The 20,863-nt window shown below is 38.9% G+C and overlaps 1 protein-coding gene across 14 annotated transcripts in view; it reads left to right on the top strand.

Moving 5' to 3' along the window:
* Positions 1-20,863, top strand: part of ncam1a (neural cell adhesion molecule 1a) — a 272,082-nt gene that overhangs the window by 191,743 nt on the left and 59,476 nt on the right. For 8 of the 14 annotated variants that reach the window (XM_051402011.1, XM_051402013.1, XM_051402018.1 and 5 more), the window contains exons 7-10: positions 2,966-3,126; positions 4,189-4,331; positions 10,088-10,117; positions 16,543-16,693. In XM_051402011.1, the coding sequence (XP_051257971.1) occupies positions 2,966-3,126; positions 4,189-4,331; positions 10,088-10,117; positions 16,543-16,693 (485 nt within the window). The remainder of the gene's footprint in view (positions 1-2,965; positions 3,127-4,188; positions 4,332-10,087; positions 10,118-16,542; positions 16,694-20,863) is intronic. The other 6 variants (XM_051402014.1, XM_051402017.1, XM_051402019.1 and 3 more) reach the window with 1 other exon arrangement.

Consider the following 20,863-nt stretch of genomic DNA (forward strand, 5'->3'; position numbering starts at 1 on the left):
CATGGATTACGTAACTATTTTACATCATCAGCTATAAATTCATATGACCATCAAGATTCTGAATACAAATGAAAATTACATTTTTTTTGACAATGACATTGACATCTCAACTGTTAGCACAAAGATGCAATGCATTCATGCAAAAGAGTGGCAGAAACCAGTTATTTAAAGAACAAACATTGAAAATCTTTCTAAAATTAAATGCATTTGCTGATTTTATCCAGTTAAGAGCCTGACTGAATGGCCCAGTATTTCAAGGCAGTACTTAAGTACAAAACCTGCATATCAACCCAAAGGACCTAACAATAAAGTTTTGTATTAACTTTGGCTTTGTAATAAATCTGAGTCATCTTGTTTTTTAACTAGTAGGAAAAGGCTGTTGAGTGCTGAAAGACCTCTTCAACACAGTGCCTGATTTAATCATACACTTGCTCCGCAGTAGCCATGCTAAAAATATTCAGCCTCAGATTAAGAATTTCAACTTGGTTCCTCGAACTAAGATCAGTTCAGTTCTTTTTTTTGTTGAATTCATTAAAAACATATGCAAATCAAGTTGTGCTCCAAACAAGCCATCTGAAATGGTACTTTAACAGTAACTGGAAGTGAAAATTGCATGTTTCAGGTTTAGAACTAATCCACTGAGGCTGGTAGTTTGTTTGCCGCTTTATAAATGGAGCCTTCTGATCAAGTCTGAGATTTTAAAAAAGAGGTAAACTCTTCCTCTTGCAGGTGATGGTGCCTGCTTCTCGCAGCCATTCTGGTCAAACTCTTTGTGCTTTTGCCCCGTTTTGCAGAACTGCATGTGCACATACATACATTACAGGGAGTTGGTTGATGCAGAGTGTTTGTAAATATGGAATAAATATGAATTTGCATGGCCTTGCCTACAAATAGTTGAGTGGGAGAAATGATTAGATTTACATGCATTAACATTTGCATGACTGTAACAAGTGCTAAACGGCTTTTATTAGGCTGGTTTCCATCCTGCACATATTATTTAAATTGCATACGAGTTTGATCTGGTCAGTGTGCTTGTACAGCAGGCACTCATGCATGTGTAAACCAGTGAATCTGCAGCCAGTTGCACCAGCTGCTTGTAACATTATACATAGCCTAGTCAGAACTTACTACAAAGCTGAGATTTAAAGCATATATATATATATATATATATATATATATATATACATACATATAATAGAGCCTAACAGATAGAATAAGAATATGCTTGCTACAAAAAATATAAAATATATTAAACTTACAGCAACAAGGAGTTGGGATAGAAAATGAGGAGCATATTTGTGTTAATTGGGTTTCATTGGCTCTGAAAGTCATGATGCGGCAGCAATATCGATATTTACGGTGATGCCTGCATTTTAATTGGATGCTGGTGTTTCTTAAGATCTGATTTACACATTACATTACTGGTTTGATAGCTTCTGAATCTAAATACAGTAATGAATCAGCCAATCTGAGTCATTTAAAAAATAAAAATCACTTAGCTCCCCGGGTAGGGCACGTTCCACGTTTCAAGGCCGGGTTCCAGTTCAGTCTTAGGCCATTTGCTGTATGTCATCCCTTCTCTCTCCCCTGCCTTTCCTGTCTCCCTCTACTGTCCTGTCAATAGAGCAAAACACCACTTATCAAATCTATTCAAGTTTAACTTAAAGGACTAGTGTGTAGGCCTCCCGTGCCAAGTGTGTGTAAATTACAATGAATCTAAGTTCTGTAAACTGAACAACAAATTCTCAAATCTCATTGCCCTCAAAAACAACCAATAACAGTGTCAGTCAGTCTGTGTTTATCTATCCACCGGACACGCCAACAACAAGGATTTGAGGCTGTCACATAACTTCCCGACAGTCATGATTCTTGACACCTGGCAGGGGAGATACTATGATCAAGAAGGTGGTTCACCCAGGGCAAGGCTCGAAATGTGGGAATCTCAACTGCATAATAGCTGATAGCTGGTAGTATTTGACCAAACTGGAACAAAATCCCAAATAGGACCAGCTTACAGGAACCCAACCATAGGTAGAAAGCCACATCTCTACAGAGTAGAGTTATTTCTCAGAAATGAGTTTATACACAAACTTAGTATTGGAAGTACCATTAGCTGTTAAAGTAACTTTATTTAGTATGAATTTGTGATGCTTGATCACCACTCAGTTTTGACAAGTACAAATAACCAACATTCATTTCTCGTCATACAGCTGTTTGCTCAATGTACTTTCATATTCATGGCGCATCATTAACTGCCGTCACTCAGCAGCACCACCGCTGTGCAGAGGATTTTTTGAATAAGGTTGTTTTGCAGAGATGCCAGTGAATAAAACTATTCAACACTCTGATGCTCCTCACAGCTGTCTTCCATGCAGCAAAGCTGGTGTGTGATGTGGGTGTTGAGGCTGAGGAAGATGCAGTTCCAGGCCAGGAGAGAGTTGGGATAGACAGTGAGGTTGTAGGGAGGACAGATGGGTGAGGCAGTGAAAAAACAGTAGGGTAAGGCTCTATTTGTTATTTGTCATTCACTGTCTGCCTGCAAAATGCTTTGGGAAGGCTTCGACTCCAAGCATACAAATACGTAAATATCCACAAACAGGATTCTAACCCCTAGTGAAGACTTCGGCCTCTCAAGAGTGAAACACAGTTTTCTCAAGAAGCATGCATCGTCGTCAAGTTGGTGCATGACCTTCTTATAAACACAGGTGCAAGGGCTAAAGCAGCGCTGAGGCAAACAAAAGTTGTGGAAATGCTAGAGACGTTCTCAGAGGCATACGACACAGGACAGCTCTTCTGGTCTCCCGACATTTGTTGTATGCCACCTGCTCTCTCCCTGAGATAAAACCCCCAACAGATCATTGTCAGTGAGTTAAAAAAGTTATTTGTAGGCCCCTCAAGTTGTGTAAGCAAACACTTGTGATGTGCACCTCACCATGTCTTTTTCCTCTTTTTCTCTCTTCTACAGTAACAACATTGTCCTTGAAACGGGTGATAAGTACAGCCTGAACGAGGATGGTTCAGAATTGGTAATAAAAGATGTCAAGAAAGTGGATGAAGGAGATTACACTTGCATCGCCAAGAACAAGGCAGGAGAGAAAGTCGAGGAAGTCAGCCTGAACGTGTTTGGTAAGAGAATAACTCCATTCGCTTACGATAGCATAAAGAACACTGTGGCTCTTTTTCTCTCTCTGGCCTTTTCTTTTGTACTTATTGACATTTGCTGTACACTTCTCTACAGCTTTTTCAGTGGCTGAGTGCAGGGTTACACAGCGTGAAGCATAAAGTTTAAAGAAAAGCATGTCCTATTGGAAACTAATTAAGCCACCCCTCAGGACACTGAGAGATATCACGCTGGAGTTTCTCTTCATGAGGAAATTTGCACCAGCCTTACGTAATCATGTGCTTGCAGCTCTATTATTTGTGAATGGGGTATGAAACTCTAATGAAGGCTGTCTGTACACAATAGTGCTTTAACCATTGATGAAATGCCTCTGTATCATGTGAACCATTTCATTCGTGGTGATGAAAACCACAGAAAATTATCAGCCAACTCTGCTGAGCTTTTTAGCCTCTTATAACTTACTGTATTGGTTTTCCACAAACTCCAACGCCATCCAGATCATTTCTAGCAGCAACAGGCAGATTCTTTCAGCAAAAAAGCTCTGGTAAACCCACTGTACACTCCTGCCCAACACCAAACAACAGAGATTGGTGTTTAACAACCAGCTGGTAAAGTAAGTTAAATATCTAGCAGCTAAATAGCTAGCTATTTTTTTGTTGGTAAAGGCCAAAAGAGAGCTAAAAAGAGAATAAATAATTATACAATAAATCAATAATACAATTACCAAGCGGCCAATTATTTGCCCATTCATCAGTACAACTTGGTAGTGTCATTGGATAAAACTGGTGTGCTTCCAGCTTTTTCCAAAAATCAATCAATTCAGTTGTAGAAGGACTGTGATACAACTTCAAGGGACAACATTGTACGTCTGTGACAGTATGGATTTTTTCTTACAGCAGCAAAAAAAACAATGTATTACTGCAGTTATACAGTTCAAAGCCAATGCAGCAGATACAGTACTAGCAGTAGGGCGCAATAATCTTTTTGTGTGAACATTTTTGTGGCCCTGATCAGTAGAACAGAATTCAGAAAGCCATGCTTCAGTTAGTTTTTTGTCTTGGTTCTAGTGCAACCCAAGATAACCTACCTGAATAACCAGACTGCCTCCGAGTTTGACGAACAAGTCACCCTGACCTGTGAGGCCTCAGGCGACCCCACACCCACCATCTCCTGGAGTTTTGAGAACAGGGTATTCACTGAAGGAGAGCAGGTACGGATTTATGTATTTAATTTTTTCTTTCTTTTCAACAAAGGTGGACAATGCCACAGTGTAACAGTACAATTTAATTTACAATTTCATGTCCTTATGTTAAAGGCATTATGCCATTATGCCTTCTACTGAGTCTTGGCTAATACTAAAAACCATCCTCTATCATTCTAATAGAGGTCTTTCTAACAGACCAGTATCTTTGGGAATAGAATTTAATTCATGTGGCCCATTTATTCAAGAGGATTCAGATATCTCATTTTGATGTCTCACAGAACTTTTAATATTTATAAGTGTTTTCATGTTGAATGTCTGAATTCTATTAGTTGCAAAGTATAAAACATTCATCCACATTAAAATAGTTCCAGATTCCAGTGAAAACCATGTTTAATATAATCCTGAAGGGTTCAACTGGTCAAAAGCTTGAATAAACCCCAGCATGCTACGAGATAATGAGTGCCAACTGTCAATGATGACTTGCACTACTTTTGGCAACACAGCGCAGACTCTGCAGACCCTGGTAACCTGGACTCAAGGAAATGCTGTTATTGAAGAAACCTCTACTAAATTGTCATTTCTTTCAGAAAACCAGGGGCATGACTCCAATCAATCACAGAGCTCACACGTCCACCAATATTAACATGGATGTATGAGCAGTTTAACCACTAGTCCACTGACTTGCATTTTTTGAAATGACTTCATTGTGCTTTATTTCCAGCTCTCTCTTCTTAGATCATTAATAGCCAATCTGTTGGCCAATCAGCCCAGACTGCTTGCTGTGCTTCATATGCTCAAAACTTCTTATTGAATTTACCCTTTGAACAGTAAAGTTTGGATTCCACCATCTCTCTAAACTTTTGGAAGCCTTCTCCAATACTGCAGGAATTGCACTAATGATTTTGTACATTTCCATCATGAATGCTAGAGGGGAGAGTGTGCAGATTGCCATAAAACCAATTTCCAGGCAGTGCCATGGCATGATATTCCCCAGTGCTGTTAAGAGTATATGTAACACTCTACTTCACTCCCTATTAATCATTAGCATTTAAAAGGGAATATTTTTTTGTGAAATTACTATGAAAAGTGTTCACAGAAAATTAAGTGAAAATGATTTCAGTAAAATTAGCTTAATTATTGCTGTGTTAAAAGCCAGAAGCACTGAGTCTCCCTTTATCTAAAAATCAGACTGTTTTGAGCTCATTTTCGGTACTTGGCGAACTGCTGTGATTATCCACTTTGGAAATGAGTGGGCACTTTTTTCTCAGGATGAGCAGGATATAAGAGTAGAGGAGTCTTTGCAAGTAAAGAAAAAAACACCAAGGGTTATGCATCTTTGTCATGCTTTGGTGTATATCGTCGTTTTTCGTTTAATGTCCTTCAGGAGCGCTGGAGATAACACTGGATTAAAGCTGTGGCTATAGAACATGGTAAAAGGCTTCTTAAGACGTGTGAGCTTTGAATACCATCCGTGTGCATTTCCTCCATTACAGTGGTCACAGCGTGTTGGCAGTCGCCAGCCTGAAGAGAGACTCTCATCCAAAGTCTATTGTTAGGCTCTTATCAGCTCATTAAAATGGTATAATTTTGAAAAATCCATCTTAACGGTCTATTCTGACAACATGCATCAGCATGAACAGTAGACGGATTAGTCACTTCAGAGGGGTAATTTTCTGCTGTGAATGCAGTAAACAGTATTAAGATAATTACCTTGCTGCCTCTAGCAGGTTTGTGGATGCAGGAAGAACACCTCATACGTTGGTTAGTGCTTCAGCTTACCTTAAATACTGCAAAAATTAATGCTGTTAATAATGTAAGTTAGGTACTGTGTATTTCCAATTGCCATCGTTATGGACTGGTACTGGTACGAAACTTTGCTACCATGCAGGAATGAAATTAGCTGAACAATAATATTAATATGTCTTTATAGGCTATCATATGCTATTTTTATAGTAATACTCTTGAATAGGGCTCAGTCTGTGGTGCATTTTTAATCACACTGTCATGTGCAATATACTGATTTGTTATTAAAGTAGGTGATTGTACATGAGGTAGCCAGCCTGTCAGAGTGTTGCATAGAGGACTGTATGAGTTTTGATGGATTAAGTAACCATTATGAAATGCAGAATAAACAAAGATTTGGCTTGGAGTTTTGGTTTTATGCTCAACCACTCTGTCTCCCTCTCTAGTGCACTCTCTCTCACAGAGAAATTGTCAATGTAAAAGTGGTCCTCTGGAAACCCCCCGCCTTATGTTATCAAACACAGTTGTTGTGTGGATAAAAATGATATATGCATGTAACAATGGGTGCACTATTCTCGGACACACACACACACACACACAGAGAGAGAGAGAGAGAGTGAGAGAGAGAGAGAGAGAGTAGTGAAAGCACCTGTCCTGTTAAGTCCCAAAGGAGTTGCATAATATTTGGGCCATAATGACCTACTTTACTTCACAGCTCTGTCCAGCTACTGTGATAAATGATGTCCTAAAGCTGCCATGAAGAGCATTTTTTTACATCAAATATATCACTGTGAAATGAACCGCTCTACCTTGGTATAACAACATCAAATTAAAAATACCACAGTTATGACATGTCTTTACTAATGGTACTGGTAAAATGAATATGGATGAATAAGATCCCAAGAAAATACCAAAACCAACAATGTGTTAAGTGTTAAAAGAACTGGCCACAGTAGTTTCAAACTTACTAATACAGGAGTCAATAGTGCATTTGTTGCAGACTAGTTTCCCTAGCAAGTATTTACAGCAGCAGGATGATGCACAGTATATATAAAGCCCAAAAGAAGAAGAAGATGAAGAAACATAATTGTTGGCTTTTGTCAACTTTTGACAGTGTTAAAAAAATAGATTAGCGCTAGCCTTATCCTGTAAGCAACCAGAGACAAGGTGCTTCATTCATTTAAATGAGAATCGATTTGGACTGGCTGTGTAACATCACCATACATTATTATTACCAGTAATTACCATTCCTTTTTTTTTTGTCTAAAATGTCAATTAAGCTACCGTTCTTAATAGTCATCCTATGGTCCACCTATGTGCCTGGGAGCTGATAAGACATTTCCCATATCTGTAATGGCTTTGTGAGACAATCTATGCTTATTCTATTTATTCTAAAGGATAAACGTCCACATTACTAGAATCTATGAAAAATGTAGCTCCCTTTTCTGTTAGATTCCATTTTGGAAGAACAGTGCAGTCTTTTTTTTTTTAACCAATTATGCAGATTTCAACCAGATTCTGTGGAAGCGGAGGGTAGCAGTGCTTAGAGACTTTATGAATTCAATCCAGAATCTTCCCAGTATGATGAATGATTTTCTATTTTTGAGCCTGCCTTCAGTGCAGTCAATCTAAGACTCTTAAGATTTTACCCAAGGGAGAAATAGATAGAAATTTAAATATAGAAAACACCATAACAGGACTTGAAAACTACTTTGCTCAGCAAAACTTCTCAGATTAATTACTTTAGATTAACAATAAACTAGGAAAATATATAAAACCACAAAAGCACTTCTAGCTGCAATTAGTCATCAGAGCACATTAGTCACTGTGAAATAGGCGAAATGAATTACTATGCAATACAGCATAATGCACGTAGCCTTGTTGGGGTTGTGCCAGAAATTGGAATACATGCAACAAGTGCTTCTGCTGCTGGCATGTCTTCACCTCGCTTTCATGCCAAGAAAATAAATCATTTCACAGAATAATAAAGAATAAAAGTAGAGTGAAAGTGGTACAGTGCAAGTATCTTAGTTACTCTAGATTCATACTCAAATTTAACATCCAATTTTGATGTGAGTCACCTCATTGTTTTCCTGGTAGCGTCAACAAACTTTCATTTTTAGAGTTACAATTTGGAAGCTTCTACAAATAATACAATCATTACTCTGTTTCTTCCATCCAGTGAGTGTTTGATTCTTCTTCTTTCTTCATTTGTGCCGGTGGATTATCAGAATAGCATTTTGATTCTGCTAAGGTGTCCCTAGTTTTTCCTATTAACTTTGCCATTTATGACTGCCAATCAGTGGGAAGCATTCACACAGCACAGTGCATTCACGGCTGTTTTGTAAGTTACTGAATCTTATCTTCCACCTGCAAGATGGGACTTGCCTGTCGCCACTCACAGTTGTCACCGAGTATCTTCTTCCATTCCACAGGCTGTCATCATCCCTCTCTTTCCTATCTATCACTGTCAGATCAGTTTTGATTTAATGCTGCAGTAATCAGAAAATCCCGCTGATCGCTTGGTAATAGCTGTCACTAATTTCCATTGGATCGTCATTCATCATTGGTCCCTTTCCTGTTTGCCACGCTCTGTCCTCCCTTCACGTTCTAGTTCTACATCATACCAGTCGAGCAACAAGAGCACAGACATATTCGTAAGGATGTCAAATTACAGAGCAGTCATTTCGCCGGCTGCTGCGGCCTCTTTTGAGTTTCTTGTCTCGTAAAAAGTATAGCGGATGTTATTGTATCATGTCTTGAGAAGGGATTTCGGTGTGATGCTGAGGTTCTTTGCACATTCATACCATGTTATTTTTCACGCCATGAGATTAGAATTATCTGTATGTACTTGTTATTAAAGGAAGATAAGTGGTGCACGCCAGCGTACTGTACATAAATGAATGAGTTAATCAAAGCACAGAATGCTATCATGAGAAAGCCGCTGATTAGGAAAACAAAGTCCCTAGATACCGGTAATGGCTGCCTCATAATTAGTTTCAGTGGCCTGTTTTCCTCAGTGTGCATCCAAATTCTCCCTTATTACAGTACATTAATTAATAACTAGCTGAGAAGCCCCCATGCTGCTTTTGGAAAATATGCTCCGGTTTGGCATTTTGACCAGTTCTGTAAATTCCCTGAACACAGTTGTACTGCCAAACCGGAAACCCTGACCTCGCCAAAACAGTCCTTTTCACTTTAAGAACCTTGAACTTAATGATGTTGGATTTTAATATTGCTTCTGCTCTATCTTAATAGAGTAGTATAATTTAACTTTGACAGAATTAATCATAATTGTAATAAATACGACTTGGTGGAAAAATAATTCAGTCGTATCCAATGTGAAATTAAATCCTTGTAATCTTCATCAATGTTTTCGCTAGCTCTGTATACATTTTTGTTTTTGAGAACAAAACCAGTGTTTATACATGTTTAAGCCCCTTGACTATAAATCATGAGAACGTTACTGCTGCACGCTCCACAGAAATGTTGTACACAACATGTTAGAATGTGTTCTCCTGCCATTCAGGCAAGCATCGGTTTCCATTTATTTCACTAGGGTATGAAAATCAATGCACAAACCTGAGTTGGGTAATCTGTCACATTAAGCATTATGTCAGCATTAGTTTCTATCAAAGCTACATTAATGTTGCATGGTAGACTTATTTTAGCATAAACAATACAATACCAAAGCAGACATGAATTTCACCATGATGGATTACCTAACTCACCTGGAAATTTCAAAGTCACTGCAAGTTGATTTCCCTATCAATTTTAAATGGATGGAAATCTCCCTAGAAGGTATACTCTGGTATTTCCTGGAAAATGATTGGCAGAAATATTTGTAGCCAATGAGCTAAAACATTCAAAATCACCAGTATGGTCCCTCAAACATGAAATCATTTCACATCTCCTGCAGGTAAATCCAGTCTGCACTCACTCTCTCTGTGTTACAAAAGCTTATTTTGCCCCACTGTGTCGCTGTTTGTCTTTGCTTCCTCTGTGTTTGTCCTCTCTAGGCTTCTTGGACGCGACCAGACAAATATGAGGTATGGCTACTAAATCTGGTAGCCTGACTCTAGTTGTAATAGCCCAGACTTACACAGTAGACCACCCCTTTTTATTGCAGAGCAGAAGTGTTTCCCACCCAGCCTACATCTAATGCTCACTACAATTAGTTGTGCATAAATATGTAGACCATTAGACACGTAGTACAGTACATTTAATCCATTTAGTTCCAGTATGCATTTAGACTTGCCCTATTTACTTGTCCCTGTTTATTTTTGTCGACAAATTCCATCTCGAGACGCAGAGACGGTCACAGTATCTCAAAGTAGATGTTCCATTTTTTTGGCCATATAGCATGCTGTTGTATCCTGTTGCATGGTCTGGTTAGTTCTCAGACTTTGAGCCTGCAGCTCTACAACCTCACATAGAAAACACTGTCTGCTCTGCTGAGGGCCAGCCATGCCGCTAACATAACAATATACTAAATCTTAACAGAGTGGTTTAAATGGTGTAGCCTACTATCATAAGCCAGAAGTCTGCATGTTTTTATTTCAACCGCAAACTACAGCAGTCTTCAGATACCTTCAGTCGGAGGGAGAGTCAAATCATCTGGGGCCTCATTTAGTCTTACTGGATCACTTCAACCAAATTACAGAAAGAAAAAAAACAAGTTTTCTCACTTACCCCTTATGGTATCTAGTCGTGCAGATAGTTTTGGTTTTATTTGTTTATTAGTTTTGGGTGTATCTTGAGATTTCAGTTTGCACCGCAATATGAGATATAATTTGTGCTGTGCTCATTTGAAGTGCAGGGTCTTATGATTTAGCTACGTCTCTTAGAACACTAGTTACCACTATTTTAGGAATCAAACCTGCCATGGGAAATTATCACATGCATATTTAATTATGAATCAAAAAACACTTAGCTCCCTGCTGTAGCGTTTGATTGGAAAGAAACATGCAAACTCTTGGCCCTCCACAAAGTACGAACTACTGTACGTAGATTGAACTAACACTGTGTAACAAGCTAACTTTATTCACTGCCACACGTAATAATTTACCTTACTAACCTTCACTGTGAAAATACACAATGAACTCCATGAGTACATGATACATTCATTTGTGCAGCTCAGAATTCTGGGCTGTGTGCAACAACTCTACCCAGTTTCATAACTAGTTTTGTCTAAAAACATACAATACGCCTCTGACTGGTTTAATTAATTTCATTAGCCAATCACATAATTCAGTTTTTGAAGTTTATTATAATTACCGTATCACGAGTCTGTTTAACACATCGCAGCATGTGGCCGGTGTGGCGTCACATTGTTGAACAGTCACCTGGATTTCAGGTGGTGATTTAAGGCGGCTCAGCCATTCTGGAGAAAGATAGTTGATTGTTGAGTCTCATTCCCAGGTCATTAAATACCGACGTGTTGGTTTATGGTAAATGGGAAACAAACTTGCAGCGAGCGACACAACACTCCTCCCGTTTTCGAATACCAATGAAAACAATCAGCTATCGTTCTCCAGAATGACTGACCCTACCTTTAAGGCCCTGCAGACCACAGTTGCAGCATATTTATTATTATGAGATGGTCTCATTATGCCATGAGTTATTTTGTAGTTTACATTATAGTTGGCGCTGATACTTTTGTTTTACTTCTCTGGTTATAATACTGTTCAATGGACACTACATGACACTGCTGACTATGAAATTTACACAGAAAATTTGAAACTGAAATTCAACTTCTCACTTTTAATGTACTATAAGGTACTGTATGTAGTACATTTCCCATAGGTGGTTTCATTATTCCATGATGGTGTTATCCCTGTAGGTTTTCCCTTGTTTCTGTAGACAAGTAGCTACTGTGAGTAGATAAGTGTAGCCATTTGCCCTAGTTAAGTTTGCCCTTTGACAGTAGATGATTGCCAGTGAGAAGACTGAAGTTTGTAGAGCATGTCCTTAACTCTTTACTGTTCCCTTTCTCTTTTTCTTCTCACTGGTTTCTTGTTTGTCTTTACAGGATGAGAGGAGTAAGAGTAGAAACAGTGTGTTTAACCTGATATCTGGCTGTGTAGATGAAAGCATTGAAAACAGAAACACCACAAAACTAACTGGTCTCATGATCTACTTCATGATCTTATAAAGATATTGTCAGTCGATGGTTTTGCACAGCAGTAAAGACAGAAATGTTAATGTAAATGTTAAATATTTTTAACGTAGCCCACCAAAGAAAATCAGTTGTTGATGAATGCACTTCAAACAGCTCGGGAGTCAAACTAATCTGTAGTCACCAATAGTAGTTTTGCTTGCATTAGATTCTGGCTGAACTCAGATCTTTGATGGACATAAATCATTGGCTGCTAACAAGCATAAATTATATGATTAGTCACGGTGACAAATTAATTCTGAAAGGTAATATTATACTAAAGTGTGTCTTTATTTTATTGAGAAGTGTGCTCAAGAAGGCAGGCTGACACTTGAACCAGATCAAGGTCTGATTATAATAACCTGCCTCCTGAATGCCATTTACTGTATGTCTGCAGTGCTAAATAGACCATTCAGGCAATGCACAAATTTACCACCAATTTTTATTAAGGTTCATCAGTCATTAGTACACATCAACTAGACCAATGACAAAGCTGCTACAAAGTGTAAATAATGTAAGAAACACATAAAATCTGCTGTCTGTTCTTGTTAGCAGCTTGAATATCGAACAGCATCCAGGGAATTACAGATAAATTGAATACCTAACAGTACAGTATCCACCACTTATCCATTATGAACTGCTTTGTAGAATCATGGTAAGTGACTAAACAGCAGGGTCTCCAGGCCTCCAGGGCGCCCTGAATGTCAAAATGTTTGACTTTAGTTGACAAGGACCACTTGAATGCACCATTAGTTTCAGCAGACTGTTTAATTTCTGGAGGAGGTGCAGGTTCACCTTCATGTGCCACATCCTGCAAGAGGATCCAGCCCCTGAATCCGGAGACAGTTAATCATAAGCTTTATTCTAGCTACAGTCGCCATTTTAAGACATTGTTGGCTCAGCTTGTCAGGCTCAGCTCTACTTAAGAACATGCAGCTCTACTTTCATCAGCATAATCGCCCTTTCCACTGCAGAAATATAGAGAAAGAAAAGTGTATGTGCTGTGCATATGGTCACAGGACCTGCTTTTTTAGTCTCTGGCACTAAATTATGACACTGCTCAGGAGGTAATATTTCTATATTTATATATATTTAAAAGGTTGGTCAAGCAGAAGTCTTGTCACATCATAACAGGGATGTCAACGGGGTGCCCTGAAAGCTCACCTGGTGGAGCCCATGGCCCATGTGCTAGGGCCGGTCCTTACCGCAGTGGCCTGGGTTTTATTCCGGCCCTTCACTGCAGGTCTTCCCAGCACACAGTAACCACCATTTTACCACAGCGTCCGTATCGTCTAGGGCAATGGAAGAACAAAGAAGAAGATTTGTTGGACAAATGAAGGTGTCCAAGCCCTCATTTGTAATTTGAATGAGGAGCACATTCAGAGGAGCTGGAGTCAGCAAGTAGAAAAGAAATGGCGTGCCAGAAGATTTCTCAGTCTGGCAGAAACATAGTTACATCACAGCCGGGGAAAAAATTAAAGATTCAAGATTATCACAGAATTAAGATTAACAATGCATGCAGCAGCACAAACTGAAAAACCACAAAGGAGTTTGACATGCTTCATGACATTATGGGCCATCAGCCTGTTTGTGCAAGCTCCACTTCAGCATTGAAGTGATATAAAATCAATAACACAACCAGTTCAGTTCTTCCTTTGTTCTCTGTTCCACAACAGCTTTTCTCACGTACCAAGCAGCACATCAAAAGGACATAGCTGGTCCTTGAAAGGTTCTTGAAAGTTCAGCATGATGATTTTATTTTGCTCCTGAACAACTATTTGGATGGCTTTCAGTGTATGATTGGGGCCAGACATCCATGTTACTACCCACAGGACGAACTGAAATAATTTAGATGATTCCTACTTTTCACCCAGTGCCATCATCAGACCGCAATTCCAAGTCAATCAACAGTTTATGACCAAATACCTGCTAAACTAATAACATTCCCATCTGCCTCAGATGTACTTAAACATGGTGAACATTAGTTATTGAACCTTGGCAGGTTAACATTTAGCTCAACCACGGCTTCTATACAGTCCCACAAAACTGCTAGTGTGGCAGTAGACTCGTCTTGTCAATAACTCGGTGTGTTCTAATTATTCGACCCTAGTTTACCTCTTGTGTTGCCTGCTGACAAACCTTTGCAATTCAAGTTGGAGCTAGAAAATCCTCACATGTCCTCCTTGTAATTACCATTAGGATACTGACGCGAACAGTTGTTCCCAGTCGGGTATTTTCCGAATTCCAGCATGACATTAATGCAGCATTAACATCTTTTTATGGAGTCAGCGTGGCCGTAGGTGGTGGAGAGGTGCTGAAATATAGAAGCAGCACATATAAAGAGTGAGCCGGTTTGTTCACTGCATCACTGATAGTCGCAGCCTGCGCTGATTCTGGCTGGCAGTCTCTCCTACATAACAGTTGTAGTACAGAATATATGACAAGCGAAACATGTGTATTGACGGGTTATGTAACAGTGTCAGTTCTGCCCTACAAAGCAAAGAACTATGCAAACAGGGGAAACTGTGAAAAATCATTTCCATGCTTTCCATGACAAGTGCACTGTTCTAATTAATTTGGTGACAAATCAGAGTTGTATAATTAAAATGATTCATTGGAATGAATTAATAAATCCTGTTCAAAGGTCTGCCTGTTCACTTCTACCTCTGTTGTATCATTAAAGTATTATTCTCCATTAACCTTATCTCCGTTTACATTCCAACAGTGTGCCCAGTGCAGCTCCTTCCAGTGTCACTGCAGTAAGACAAGATTAATGCTGCCCTTTCAAAAATGTTCCAGGACACTCCCTCAGATCTCTAGTAAACAGCAGAGATGTTTTTGCCACATCTGCATCTCCCTGCTCTGCAGAGGATAACAGTTCATGCCATAATGCTAATATAACAAATATCATTCAATTATTTATAAAACATAAACACTGAAGCACATAGAATGCTTGAAATATTAATAGAAAATCATGGCAGCTAGAAGGAAGATGTATATTCCCTGTTGGTTTAAACTGTGAGTCGTCTGGAGGCAAGTAAAGCTATTGCTATATTTTTGCCAGTGTGAGTTTTCATAGGGCCTGCCACATGGCTCTTCTTCATTGTTGATGTCTCTTTTTTTTGACTGCAACCTTCTGCAGCATATTTTCAAGAATATATCTAAATTATTTTCCTGGTGGGAAGGTCACATTTGCTCTTTGGTAACATAATGTATAGGGAAATGCTCAGATGGGACTATAAACATTACTGAGAACCAAGAACAGAGCAGAACACAGAACCTTTGGCCTTTAAGGTAACAGATCAAGCTAGGTTGCAACACATGATTAAAAAGTCAAGTGAGGTCACTGGGTGGACTCGGATGTCAGCTGCACACCTGTGCTGAGAACCCTGAATAAGGCCTCCTCAGTGACCCTGCGTATCCACAATAAAACAGGTTCAGCTAAGTAGGCAGGCCAATAAAGGCAATCTGCTGAGGAAAATAAAAGCAAGGTTTAACAAGCCATTTGTCCCAACTGCAATTATACTGTTCCAACAGCAATTAGACTGTCTGTAAACCTGCAACTAGACTGCTAAATGGTAGGGACAGTAATCGACATACTGTAGGAGTTTGCAGTTTAGTGGCCCGGGCTTTGTGCACTCACTGAATTTCCAGGCGGATGCAGGGATGCTTTCGCAGTGATGTGATTTGTACATCTGCAAGAGATAGAAAGTTTGTTTGACAACATGTATATTTTAATGATTTTAGGATTTCTGTGTGCACCATGACCACCTAAATTTCTTATACCAAGGACAATAACATTAACTTTGACCCAGAACTTTTTTCGTTAGTTACATCCACACTGTAAAGGATAAGGCTGGCGTATTTCTATGTTTTTATCGTCTAATAATCCCCTGAAAATGTCAAAACCAACAGTGTGTTAGTCCTCCTTTCAGAACTTGTGGCTTGAAAAATATAGAATAACCTCAGTCTTATCCTTTATTTTATCATAAAAAATTAAAGATATTGACCGCCAATCTGTACAAGATTCTCTTTTTTCCACTGTAGGTCACCTGTCAATCAAAAAGTGTTATCACACTTTCTTTGAGTTCAGTTCTCATTACATATTCTATTTTTTTTATCCAGTTTATTACCAGCAAAGTAGAAACACAACCTCATCATCTCTTTCATCACCTTCCTTTCTTTCTTTCTTTGTAGGAAGCTCTCAGTGTTTAGACCAATAGCTAAACCTCAGCAGCTGAACAGGCTGGAGGGAATCACTGAGAGCAAATGTCAGGCTTTATAAGTGACAATAATTACTTTCTCTTTTCTTTGTAGAGCCTTGATAGAAATATTGTGGTACGCAGCCACGCACGGGTGTCCTCTCTCACCTTGAAAAACGTCCAGTTCACGTATGCCGGCCAGTACCTCTGCACCGCCAGCAACTCCATCGGCGAGGACAACCAGTACATGTACCTGGAGGTCCGCTGTAAGTCACCCAACTCTTCCTACACTTGCTCTCATGGTTCATCAGTGCTGTCACTAGTTTTCAGTGGTAATCCAGAATGAAAATCTATTTAATTTTAATTTAGCAGAATGGTTTTTGCTTGTAATGTGATAAACAGTGTTCATTTCAGATAATAAAAATTGTTTCTGAACAAGAATAAGCACATGCAATATCTTAATAGCAACCTAAAAGTACCTCAACCAGACTGATTATATATTGTATATATATTTTTAGTAGAACCTTTGAATTTGAGACTTTATTTAATCCTCCAAGAGTTCAAAACAAAGTGTGAACCTTTGTTGGAATCATCAAGCAGCACAAAATACAGCACACCTGGCCACTAAAGTGCAAGGTACAATGTGGAGCAGAGTGCAAAAATTATTTTTTTAAAACCATTTACTATTAACTATAAATCATTCATCTCCCAGCAATCACCACCTCAACACATAAACAAATACATCATGAATAACTGATAAGGTGCTTGACATCAACCAAATATCTTTCGAGAACCTTTAAAAAAACTGCCAAAAGTTCAAAAAACTGCCAATCAGATTCTCTAAAATAATACACCTTAATGTTTCAAACTCTTTGGACATTCAGAATATCCACAAATGCAAGTTCAGATTGTCCTACAATTAACAAACGGCGCCTCCTCAGTTCCTCATCAGTAACTCACACATTTTCACCTCCAACTTTGATCTTAATGCTGACTGAAAGCAACAAACAACTGTCACACACACGCACAAGTGGGTGGAGACGTGTTCAAAGTCAGGGTTTTACAAGCAGCATCTCTATTAGTTTAAAATCTGCAGAGGTGTAGTTGGAATTTTGTGGGCTCGGGTTCTGTGGTGGCCTGTTCATCACTTTACATTTCATCTCACTCGCAGAATGAAAGCAAATTATTGTATTTCTCAAAATGTTTAAAGGCCCCACAAGGAACTTTCATTTTGTGTTGTTTCTGGCAGCACTTGTAGAGAAAAGCGGTTGTGCCTCGACCCCGTCCTTTCATTGATGGCAGGCAGAAAGAATAACTTAGAAATAGTTTGTCTTCTCGCTGATGGTCGTGTTTTTTCATGTATGTCAGTGTTGCTGTCAGTGCCGATGCTCAGCTAAAGGAGGATAAAAAGACTAAAAGAATTATCAACAAAAATAACAGGCACACATCTGTCTTTAGCTAGTCCTGATCTGGAACATCTGCTGCAGCTGCTCCTGTCTCCGCATTTGACAGTCTTCAAATCAAATGTCCCCAAGTTATGAAGTTTCAGTTAAAAATGTTAGTGACTAGTTGCTGATTGTAAAATTCCATTTTTGACTGTGATATATTATCAGTTTGTGATGTAAATGTTGCTGTAAATTATGTTTTTGGTGTCCAGACATCTTCTCAGTATGTTTCTCCTCAGGTAGTAATTTCCTCTGTTTCCTAAAAATGTTTTTTGACACAGCGGTGAGAACTTTTGTGGGCTTTGTTTACTAGCTGTTGATTTTTCCTGTAGGCAGAAAAATCAATAGCACTATCAATATAACAGTAAGAGCAAGAGTGCACTACTTTCAAGTCAAGAAAATCAAAGGTTGTTAAGACAGAAGATCTCAATTTTGGATTCTGATGGTCTGACATCAAAAGGCGGATTTTGGTTGGTTTCAAAAATACACACTGAAAGACTAGACAAGTATTCTGTCTTCAGATAGAGTTCAGCCTGTTGCAAGAGCCTTAAAATACATTGTATCCTAAATTCAAGTGTAAAGTCAATATTTACTGGTTGGCTATAAAAGAGCTGCAACTAATGATTATTTTCATTATCAATTCATCTGCCAGTTGTTTAATAATTTAGTCTATGAAATGTCAAGTGTGAAAAATGCTCGTGATAAGACCTCAAACGTCTTGAAATTGCTGCTTTTGTCCAACTAACAGTCCAAAGACTCTTCATTTACTGTCAAAGGAAAGCAGCAAATCCTTACATTTATATAACTGGACCCAACATATAGTTGACATTTTTGCTGGAAAAATGACTGAACAATTGATAGAATACATAGATACTCGTGATGCTCCTGAACACATCATCAGGGATGTGACCTGAAATTATTATCGGTTATCAAAAGAGCTTTTTTGATTTGCCTCATCTCTTTAATCACTTAATTTAGTTGCCCACAATCAATATATTACAAGATAGCCGACAAGACTGTTTTATTTAAAAAGATAACATAATGTATCACTGGTAAAGTAGCTAACACTGGATATAATGGTCTGTCTAACATTACCTCAGTACTAATTCAGATCATTTATTGATTGCTTCTTATACTCTGTGTCACACATATATATGCTCACAGATAATAACGACTAACTTTGTGCATCAGCTGGACTCTCAGGATCACGTTGAATTGATCTTGCCAGGTTTCAATCTATGTGGTTAGTGTAGATGCTTTAGGAGATTCTTGATGGAAAATAGGTTTTTGCTCTTCTCCCGACTGGCTTCGGTAAGAGTTTGACTACATTACATGGTTCGTTGATCTAATTAGTTGAAGTTTGCCTGTGATGGAGAGACGGTTCATCCAATCATCTGCCAAGTATTTTGTGCCTGCCCTTTTCCAAACTGTTTCCAACGACAACTTCCCAGATGGTTACAAACCATCTGGCACAGTCAGGTTAAATCTTCTTCCAGTCTTCCATCTTGGAGGAAGACTAGAGACTGCATATCTTAACACAAAGCTATCCTCAGGAGAAACTTTACCATCAAGCGGAGTTCAACAGACACTGAAATGTACTTGCGCCCTGGCATTTTACCATAAGTAACGTACTCAAAACATATGCTTGGCAAGATTGGACGTGCATAATGGTAGACAAATGGAACTTGATCTCATTTTGAAATCTATCGATTTTAAAAGAAAGAAAGATCTAAATAAAGCCAATGAATGCTTAATTGGATTAATATGCCCTTCTCTCAATGCACCAGCAATTTGCTGAGAGATATAATCACAATGCAGCGTTGATAGAGTTGTTTGAGGGCTTGCAGTTAGCTAGAGCAATCAGTGAGTAATCAGGTAGCTGATTCACTGTTGCCAAGCAATTATCGATAAGAAAAGGTGCTTTGTCTTGAGCACAGCTCTCACTCTCTGTCCTCTCTATCACCACTCACCCACTCACGCAATAAAAACGTTATCTAGGCATGGAACTTCCTATCTGCTGCACAGCATGATCCCATTAGCTGGGCTGAGTTTGTCTATGTTCGCTGCTGAAGGACTGATAGGAAGGTGTTAATATCGTCTCTGTTTGAGCCCCGTTTTTGTCAGCGGCCAAGGTTTGTGTAGCATGAAAGTCTAATGAAAACACTGTTTGAGCTGCAAGCAGGTCGCTTCTTATGTACCTATCACCGTTCTGCTGGCTATACAGTTCGAAATTCCAGCTTCTATTTTTGATGTTGCCACGTTCAAAACACAATTGCAATGGTGATACGTATATTTTAAGACTGAAGCTGCACAGAACCATTGTTTGGTGACAATAGTCAGTGTGTTGAAATGTAACCATTTTCTTACCAAATAAATACTAAACTCAAAAGTACTTTCAAAAAGCCTGCCAAAGCTCTCTCCATGTTACAAAGTGATTTGCTCTATCTCCAGATTGTTTCAGTTTGGAGGACAATAGTGGGGAAGCATTGTTTCAGATAAGGCATGTCCTTAAACTAGGGGGCATACATTTATTGGCAGCCATTCTCACCGCCTTTTAAGCAAACTTACTCGAATTTAAAAATCCCCTGATGTTTGGTAGGCAGGTAGAATCAGCGTTTATGCAGTTATTTGACTCTAGAAGTGTCCATGAAGTTATTTCTTTTAAGTGGAAATCATTATTTGCAGGTAACTGTTTTGTACAGTATTGTAGGCTGTATGTGGCCTTCATGAACATGAACCACTAGCAGATACATTCCTGTTATTTGCAAACATATTGATAATCTCACCTCGGCCTGACTAGGGGGCTACAGAAATCAAACAGGCAGGCCACAGACACTATAGGGAGTTAATGAGGCCCAAAAATAGAATTGATAGAAAGAGCTAAACTCTAATCAGAGCTGCAGGCGATGGACCATCTATTGACTCAGCCCCGTCCATCAATCCCAGTGGCAGCATACTGCGGACTTTTCAAGGATCCGGGGTCAGAAGTAA

Source organism: Dicentrarchus labrax, unplaced genomic scaffold, assembly GCF_905237075.1.
Source record: "Dicentrarchus labrax unplaced genomic scaffold, dlabrax2021, whole genome shotgun sequence".
NCBI classification, from domain to species: domain Eukaryota; kingdom Metazoa; phylum Chordata; class Actinopteri; family Moronidae; genus Dicentrarchus; species Dicentrarchus labrax.